Below are 9,109 nucleotides of genomic sequence, written 5' to 3' on the forward strand. Positions count from 1 at the left end.
TAAGGAGGTCGGTGCCAAAACACACAGTTATCATTATCCAGCCACCAAACATGGAAAAAATCAACCCCCCTCCCCCCAACCTGCTGCGCCATAGTAGCGTCCGCAAAAAAAGTCTGGGAATCTTCACTCCCCATTCCCCCCAGAGTAGTGAGATGTGGAACGTCCTTTCCCTCAAGATATCTACCAAGACCAGGTCTTTTGTATTGGAAAGGTGAGTTGCCTTGCCCAGTTCATGTGCCCAAAGCTCTGTACCAACTGCAGACAAATGCCTGAAATAAATATATAATAATATCATCATTCTACTTCGGATAAACTAAATCTTTCTATTTTTTCTTCAAAAGTTGAGTTTCAAGATATATAGAAACATAACGGCTCGAAAACCTACAATTTTGGTGTTTTAGCCTGTCCAGTTACCAAGCGGCCCCTATTGGCGCTATAGCACCCTGTTAGTTTAGAGCTCTCTTCTATTGATACAAGTACTTTACAGTACTTGGAAAAAAAAATCAAGTAAATTTGTACCCAGCAAAAATAAGAAAGGAAATTAGAACACGAAAAGCAAATAATAATGAAACATTAATCATAAGACACCACACCGGCAATTGGAAAAGGTTATTATTAGTAAAAGGTAAGTCATACGCCATCACATAAAGCAAACTTGGCCCCCACCCAACACCGCACAAAATCAAATAACCCCCCACAAACCGAAAAGGCAAAAGCTAAAGCCAAGAAAAAGGCAACAGTGGAAATAAGAATAAACAAATGAATGAGGATGTGATGGAAAGTGAAATATGTCGAATCAACTCCTCCGAACCATCTCCTCGAGAACATTTTTAAACTCCCCTCCAAGACCCCAAACTCTCATCCTCCCCAGAATCCCCACAACAACCCTAAGCACCTCCCTGGCTCCCATCTCGGAGCATATCTCAGTCATAGCATTCCCGGCATGCTGATCGCTACCAATCGTCGCCTTGCCTTTTCCTTTCTTGATCCAATCATCCACTCCTTTCCACGGCTGGGAGTCCAGGCGGACCACCTCCTCCTGAACCCCTCCCAAAGGACCGGAATGGGGAGGGTTAGGTGGCAGAGGTTCCTGGAAGTAGCGGCCGAAGCCCCAGAGGGCTACTCCTGCCATGAAAATGCGCATACCTTCAACCGGGGAGCAGACAGGTTTCCAGCGGGAGATCGCTATTATTTGCGCGGCGTTCCAAGCCAGGGTTCTAGCGTAGACAGGATCTGCCTCGAAAATGGCTTTCAGCCGTACTATACGTGGGTCCGCTGGTGTCGTGGTCGATGGGGGCGGGCGCCGTGCAAGTGAGAGGATTAACGAGACGGTGGGGAAAGCGGCGTGGAGGTGGGTGTAATGGGATATTAAAAGGGCCAGGCTGTCAACGTCAGTAATATGATAGATCAAGTATACAGAGTGAACAAACGCCATATGAGCTCTATCTCCATCAACTTCTCCGTCCCTCCACCCAGCGTCCATCTGTCTCTCTCTCACCCCTTCACATATAACCATTAAACTCTTTAATAACTTTTCCTTTGCTGGCTTTAATCCAGGGCTTAACATTGGCAACCCTAACCCCCCGTCGTTCCCAACTGAACTGCTCTCACTTAATACACTTTCCTCGAGTTCCTTAAAATCCCAGAGGATCCTTCCAATGGCCTGCGCGCACAACCTCCTGCCCCAGCTCGTCAAATTCTCCGGTAACATTTTCCCGGAGATCACATCACGCAGGGTCGGATAGAACGGTGTTCCCTTCTCCGCGTTAGGGGGGAGGACTCCAGATTCCAGTAATGCGCCCCAGGCCTGTGCGGTAGGGGCTTGCCACAAGGCCTCTGCACATGGCATTCGTGTAGAGATATCGTTCAAATTTATAGCGCCGCGCCGATTAGACAAGGTCGAGAATGAGCAATCGTATTCGAAGATGGACCACGCAAGACGTCTCAATTTCTCTTTCACATACCATCGACGCCACCTAACCTCTATTTCTTCCTCACTGTGACTATCCTCATCACGGGTAGTCCTGGGGTTAGGTGAGCCCCGTGTGGAACCAGGCGAAGACGATGGTGGCGACACACGACCAGAGAATAACCCAATCTGGCGAGCACTCCCGATTAATGCACTCCTAGATACATCCGCACAATCGTAAAGACGATGGGACCCAGATCCTAAGGCGTAGACGCTTTGCAAGCACGAAGCCATGAGGATGAAATCAGAGCGGGGGTACTCAGGGTTGTATTCAGCCTGCACCATACAAGTCAGTATCCCCGTTGAGAATGGTAGACCATACATAATTACCATCCAAGCCAACGTCCTCCTGCAAAGCTCGCTCAAACTATCCGCAAACATCTTAGCACCCTCTAGGTGACTATAACTCGCACCAATACTAGCCATAGCTATCAGAACTATGGTAGGGCAAGTGCCCGCACTAAATGTCGGCTTGTGAATCATTGGGAGGATAGCGTGAAACTTTTCAAAGTAAATTTTAATGAAGGAATCAATCATTGACTTGGATGGAAATTTGCTCATATCAGCGCTCTCATATGGGAATCGCTCCACCGGAATCGAAAGCAGAGAGACCATGTCGTTTAGTATCCTGTCATCGATCCAAGATTCATTATTTGCATTGGCCGGAGAGTGAGCCCGAGTGACGGCTAGCGTCTGAGGAGTGAGTTCTTCAAGGATTTGTCTAAGTGGGGGCAGTGTGACTCTTCTTTCCAACTTCTCTCTTGATGACTGCCAGCTCCATGGGAGAAAGTCCTCAACAGAAGTATGGTCTTTTATCGGCCTAACTGCTGGCAAGCGAGTTTGATAGTCATCGCGATGGTTGATCTTGAACATGGAACCCTCATCTGAACATACCGAAACAGGGGACGCAACTCGCTTGCTGCTACCTACTCCAGCTGTAATAGCGAAGCTTGGGACAGCCCCAGATGTGGTTGTGGAGTGTTTCAAATCTAAAAGAGAACAACTGTCGGCTTGTCCCTCTTTTTGCGGGGCAGCAGGCCAATCACCCCAACCCCTAAGCCAATCAGTACTTTTGTCGAATATTTCGTAATCAAAGAACCAGTTCTCCTCAGAGTTCAGTCCAGGTAGGCTTTCCCCGTATCCCGAGTCGTGCCTACTAGTTGATGGATCACCGCTGGCAACAGCCGTTGGGTCCGGGGGTCCTGCTTGAGGGGATTCGTTTTCATGAGTTCGGTCTGGAAGAAATGACATCGGTGAGCCCACTGTCCTAAATTCCCCTGAACTATCATTGAGGGAAGCACTAATATTCGCAGGCTTTTGAGTGCCTGGTGATCGAGACCGCGGGACAGGCTTAATCCCCTGCGAGGTGCTTGCAGCGTTCATGTCTTCGGCTATGGTCGCTAGCCGACCCACAGCAGCTGCCGAGCTATCTCTTAGAGAGCCCCCGATTTGAGATGAAGATAGAATGTCTCGTGAAGAAAATGGAGGGAATGAGGTAGTCACGGGGTCTAAATAAGTTGTGCTCTCACCATTGCCAGAGGTATGAAAATGCAGCGAACCAAAGTCTCCCCCCCTACCCCTAAATAAATGACCACTAAGTGATCGACCTGTCATATTGAGACCTGTTGAGCTCGAGCGATCCTGGTGATGCACTCCAAACATCGTTTCCGCAGCCGAAGGTGGTTTTTCTGGGATTTCTACGCCGCTATTATTTACCGAGTTGTCGAGGCTCGGGCCGGGCAATTGGCCGTAAGTTTTTGTTGTCATTATTGACATTAGTTTGTCTGCCTCTGCTAGTTCAGCTGCCTCGGCAGGATTGATAAGATTCTGGAGACTGATTGTGGAGGAAGGTGAGGCAATGAATCCATCTGGCTGCCTATCGGGGCCTGCACTGTTCGATGAAGAAGCTATGCGAGCTGCAGTCAGTAGATGAGGGGATACCTGCGACATAATGGAATAAGGCCTGTCCCCTAGCGGCTTACCCGTCGAATCTGTTGTATAGCTGCCGGCGTGTGTCCGTCTCCTCCTCTTGGGCCGACCAACGCTCTCGCTTGTTCCGTTATCACTTTGGGAGCCAGGTACTGCTTCCTCAGACCCTATCTCATCACCATTGTCACCTCCGCCCTGTCCTCCTCTCCTCTCACTTCCGGATCCCTTATCCAAACTGCCCTCTGCTATTACCCCAAAATCGTATATGCACACAGTACCCCGCTTCTTGCATGCTCCGCACGGGTCATCGGCTCTTCCTCCTTCCCTAGTCCCATCCTTCGCTGTTCCCCTTCCGCCGCCCGTGCACTTGATCTTGAACCCGGCACACCGCCGGCAACTTCGCCGTCGGCTTTTCCGAACGTCAGATCGCTTAGTTTCATGGACAGCCCTAACATGTCTTGTCAGGACATCTTTTCTTGTGAATCCTTTTGAACAAGAAGGGCAGATAAAGGTTTTGGAGGTGTTTGACGGAAGATGTGTAGTTAGGTGGCGGTCGAGGTGCTCGCCTCGAGAGAATGTACGTGAGCATGAAGGACACGTATGAGTGGCCTTGCCAGAAGTTGTAGGTGCACTCGTCATCGTGGGCGAAGCCTCCGACATCATCTTATTAGACGAGGAGGGGTAGAATGATGTTGGAGAAGGCAACATAGGGTTCCCTCTAGAATCTGAGGAGGGTGGAGAGTGTAAATGATGTAGTTGGACTGCGGAGTTTGCCATATCGTGATGAGTGGAAATGTGTTCCGCCAGCACCGTAGTCACTAATCCGCCCTCGAGATTGTATCGAGGTTCTTTAAAAAGGGAGAACAAACCCGTGATTTGATCAGTACAACTTAGGCATCGTATTTTGCGGAAGGGAGGAACAAGATGTATTGACTGGTGATACTTACGAGAAGTAGGGGCCGCTAACCGGCAATGGTACCAATACCGGATATCCGTTGGTGCAACCCGAGACTAAGTCGAATCAACACGCTTTTCCCGGCACTATGATCGTCCAACATGAGACACAGGAAAAGGGAAGAGAAGACGCAAAAAAGGAGATTAATATACAAAAATTATTTGGGCCTCCTGACTATATGGTATTCCCCTATGCTCCCACCCTCATCAACACCCTCTCCCTCACGTCCGCCCACTACCCCACACGGGACTCCTCCGTGTAAGGCAAAATCTCTCCGGGGCTTAAACAGGATCGTGCTCAAGCGGATGATCCTCTGGAAACCCCCGGGCCTTCTAAGATACTAAGATTCTAATGAAGGGTGTGGATGGAGTGTGAAAATAAAAGAAAAAGGATCCCCGAAAGACATGCACTCTCAACTTGGTTCTAGGGTGGGTAAAATGACAAAATTTCAATAGTCTAGAGATAGCACTCCAGATACTATCCCACTCCTGCCAATATTTCTGGCACTCAACTGCCCCCAAAGCCACAGACAAGCAGGTATGCTGAAGCGCTACGCAAGAGTAGGAGGCCAGAATTGCCCAGAGGCACACCCTCCTCCCCTCCAGCCTTCAATTATAACAAGTGCTATATGGTAATCCCCCAGTAGAGGTAAAATAAGGTGAAATGGCGGGATAAGACCTATGTCACCATCAGCCCTTCCATCCGAAAAATATCAAAGTTCATTGAGTGAACCTCAAAGTAGGAAACCGACACGGAAATTTTGGTTTGGCCTGCGAGATCTGGGGCGAATTGGTTTACAGCGATACGGCGGACCAAGCAGAGGGATGCGCTGGCGTGTATTCGAGGGTTAGAGAGCACACTAGGAAACTGAATCCAGGTAACAGCAGGGTATGGACCCAATGTAATGCTATCCGCACCCTTTCCGTCCAGAGCAGTTGAAACAAACCAAATCTATTCAGACGGTCCTTTCTGGGAGAGGGTTCCTTATCAGTTTTGCGGGGTGAACCAAAAGTAAGCTTTAGAGATGACAAGATAAAAACAAAAAAATGCCAAAATATAGGTTGAAGGAGAGAGGCGGAAGAAGATAGTGTGGTCCCTCCGTGATTAATTTATTTTTCAATAAACTAGGAACTACCGCCAGGTCAGGCAGGTCTTCTCTCCGACAGCCGGGAAATTCTCCGCCTAGGGTTCGATTACCTATTAAACTCCCTCCCCCCTGCTAGCTGTCTCTCACGACTGACCAGGAGACTCGTTCTATAAAATTCCGTAGTATATTGCGGGGAAGGGCGCGGGGGAAGACGGACAACGATTGGGTGTAGGATCACAAACAAGTAAATATAATGACCCACGTGGCTAGTTATTCATCCGCTACGAGCCTCGTTGAGAAGGACGGCTGAGAATGAGTGACTCCATAAAAAGGAACCTGTTACTCTGATCCCATGGATTTCTGCGGGGAGCCGGGAGGGCAAAAATGGCTACGAGAGGGGGTTGGTTTAGTGAAGAGTGATGACTGGAAGGTTGAATGGACGAAAGAACGTTAAAGAGTGAGGGAGGGGCAGGGAAAGGGAATTGGAGGGAGGGGGAGATTGTGAAGATAACTAGAACGCTAGGAATGGTTTGGGGGGGGTGAACGGTAACAAAAGTGATATAGCAAACGATTGCGATTGCGGGCGGCGGGAGGAGACCAGGAAGACTCGTAGAAAGTGTAGGTTAAAATTGTCTCTCGTTTAAGGTCCCCTCTACTTCGAAACAGTTGCAGCCAGGTAGGTACTTGCCTATCGGGGGAAGCACAACATCAGACCAAAAATTGGCCTATGCCAAGTTGGCACGAGAAGGGCAAAGTCGATAACCAGGAGCGGAGAGCGGAGAGGCGTACAGTACGAGTACTTTCGGGACGAAGTCAGCATCGGAACGAAGAGAAAAGGAAAGGAGAAAAATACGGGGCTTCAACACTTTCTTGGAAGGGTCAGAATACTTGCTCTTGATGAGGAATAGTTTCTCTCTAATCCTCTGCACTTTTGCGAGCCAATATCTTCCCAAATGAGATAGACCAGATGTCCAGGCGGGGGTGGACACTAGGAAGTCAGCCGGATTCGCCCTATAAATGTTCTTTGGGTCTGTAAGACAATAAAAATTCACTCCCCCCCCCAAATGAGCAATGTATAAATCGATATGGAAACCTCTCGCACCCCCCCGGATTGTCAAAAGGGCTGGAGCAATTGAGTAACAAGGGGGAACGTTGATCCGTCGAACGTCCAATCCGAACACCCACCCACACGCTAGATAGAACAGGACAGCAGGCACATGCAAACACAGACAAGACCCTCCAAAATGAAGAAAAATGTGTGCGGGGAGCGCGTATGTAAGAGAGGGGGAAAAGGAAAAATATCCCAGAGGCTCCGAAAATCGAGATCTGAACAAACCACTCTACTCGAGTAAAAATAGTCTAATAATACGCGCTCCGATGCCCTACCCTCACGTGCAGTTTTGGAGAACCAGCCGGTATGATACTCGTACACTTGTGCACCTCGGCGGCAGTGGGTGACGATGATGCGAAGAAAGAAAGAAGGAACAGGCCCTAAAGAGGGAGAACATGAGCCCAAGAAGAGTGTCACAGGCCGGAAAGGACCCGCAGGGAACCCCACGAAATGCCCAAAACAGCAAGAATGCGAAACAAGATAAATAAAAAAAGTAAGGAAAAAGGTTGCGTGAGGGATTGCACAAAACTGAATCACAGGAGGTACAAGTATGGAGTAATACTGTACGGTACAACGTACCAAAAGGCACACACAATGTTCCCCCGTATCCAATTGGACCAGGCCAGCCTCACTACCGTGCCTGTTGGAGTGAATTGTGGATTCCCCAATTCAACGATGAGGGTTGTCATGGGAAAAATACGAGCCAAGATGCAAGGGCAAGAAGGACCAAAGCAGCCTGACCTCTCTACCCTCAAAAATGAATGTGGGGTTCGGGGGAGGGAGGTGAGGGGGGGCGTTGCCCGGCCTGGAATAAGAAGCCGAAAAATGTAAAAGGTTCAGAAACGAAGATGATGAAGGAAACGATCCCTCTTTCTTTCTTTCTCCGTCTCTCTAACCCCCGCAAGCCCGTTCGAAGTACTATACTTGTACACACACAGAAGGGAAAAATACAAAAAAATAGGAAGGGGAGGGAAGGGAAGATGAGAGAAGGTGCGCAGATGGGTGATGGTGGACTCCGAACCATTGCTCTCTTGATCGTCATGGGGGTGCATCGCTTCTCACCAATCGGAGTAAGAGGTGGGGTGACAGGGACGGTCGGAGAATTTTCCCGCACCGACTGCCATGGGGAATGAGGGATCGACGCGCCATCTTGCTTATTGCTATCGAAAGGGAAGGGGGAAACGAGAAAATACCTGAACGCTCTCTGGCAACGTCTAAGAGACAACTCCAATAATTCCACCCGCACCGCAGTATTCAGGGCGCAATACCGGCACGGCGCCCTCTTCAGTAGGGGATATACCGGTATCATACATGCACTGCACACTGCAGGCACTCGCTTCATCCTTTCTAGACCCCTCTTGCCCTTTATTCCAAGAATACAAAGCGTGGATCGATACCAGGCGTTTTTCGACGGTACCTCCCGTTGTGAAGACCTCATTCCTGCACGTCTCCAAGTCAAGCAGTTCAAGCACAGTCAGCATACTTTGATGTGGAGACAGCAAACTTGGAATCTGCCAGAAGATTTTTTTTTTTCTTCCCCTTTCTCCTCCCAAAACCTCTCCATTCCCCCTATCACCAATTACCTCCCCCCCCACCACCACCACGTGTAATGCGATTCCCGTCAAAATACCGAACTCTCTCTATTCGAATTTTAGCTATGAAAAGCCACAATATCCTTTGCTTTGTTTGGCATACCCTATCCCGAGAAACGCTTTTCAATCGGTTAGGACGGTTTGCATGAATACGGTACTCGTAGAGTTTGCCTATCCTTTCTGGGGCAGTTATGCCAATATGTGGCCTAAGTTGCAAATAGGACTTGCGGTTACATCTTCCTTTAATTGATCGCTCCGGTATCCTTGCCCCGTGTTCGGTTGATCTAATTTGGTTCACCTTTCATCCCGAGTCGTTTAGCCGTGGTATCGGATTCGGGGGATGTGGGTATTTACGTTGCAGCGCATCATCCTAGCTCTGTGATATGGGACAGGGACATGAAAGAAAACGAGGAGTCGTTGCCAGCAGGAAGTGAAGAAAAAAGAAAAACAAGGATGGCTTACGGTT

General features: G+C 49.0%; 2 protein-coding genes; both read right to left on the bottom strand.

Annotated features, from left to right (window-relative positions):
* Positions 1 to 446: 446 nt before the first annotated feature.
* Positions 447 to 4,252, bottom strand: GSTUM_00005030001 (uncharacterized protein). XM_002837014.2 has 5 exons: positions 3,952 to 4,252; positions 3,499 to 3,876; positions 2,300 to 3,387; positions 1,431 to 2,245; positions 447 to 1,382 (listed from the first exon to the last, which is right to left on the bottom strand). The coding sequence occupies exons 3-5, from the start codon at positions 3,350 to 3,352 to the stop codon at positions 797 to 799; spliced, it is 2,454 nt and encodes an 817-aa protein (XP_002837060.1). The 5' UTR covers positions 3,353 to 3,387; positions 3,499 to 3,876; positions 3,952 to 4,252; the 3' UTR covers positions 447 to 796.
* Positions 4,253 to 4,296: 44 nt separating this feature from the next.
* On the bottom strand, positions 4,297 to 8,489 carry GSTUM_00005031001 (uncharacterized protein; the record flags this gene model as incomplete). XM_002837015.2 has 7 exons in its annotated part: positions 4,297 to 4,746; positions 4,846 to 4,939; positions 5,006 to 5,531; positions 5,586 to 5,984; positions 6,051 to 6,328; positions 6,625 to 6,739; positions 6,794 to 8,489. One exon carries the CDS (start codon positions 8,487 to 8,489, stop codon positions 7,803 to 7,805), a length of 687 nt encoding a protein of 228 aa, XP_002837061.1. The 3' UTR covers positions 4,297 to 4,746; positions 4,846 to 4,939; positions 5,006 to 5,531; positions 5,586 to 5,984; positions 6,051 to 6,328; positions 6,625 to 6,739; positions 6,794 to 7,802.
* Between the last annotated feature and the right edge of the window lie 620 nt (positions 8,490 to 9,109).

This window comes from Tuber melanosporum (genome assembly GCF_000151645.1).
Source record: "Tuber melanosporum whole genome shotgun sequence assembly, scaffold_17, strain Mel28".
NCBI classification, from domain to species: Eukaryota; Fungi; Ascomycota; class Pezizomycetes; order Pezizales; family Tuberaceae; genus Tuber; species Tuber melanosporum.

Excerpts from the sequence above, each read along its gene's own strand:
- GSTUM_00005030001 (XM_002837014.2), bottom strand. The coding sequence starts at position 3,352 with ATGAACGCTGCAAGCACCTCGCAGGGGATTAAGCCTGTCCCGCGGTCT. Across the intron at positions 2,246-2,299 it reads GGAGGACGTTGGCTTGGATG|GCTGAATACAACCCTGAGTA; the intron begins GTAATTATGTAT and ends TGTATGGTGCAG. Across the intron at positions 1,383-1,430 it reads GGAGATAGAGCTCATATGGC|CCTGGCCCTTTTAATATCCC; the intron begins GTTTGTTCACTC and ends TGACGTTGACAG.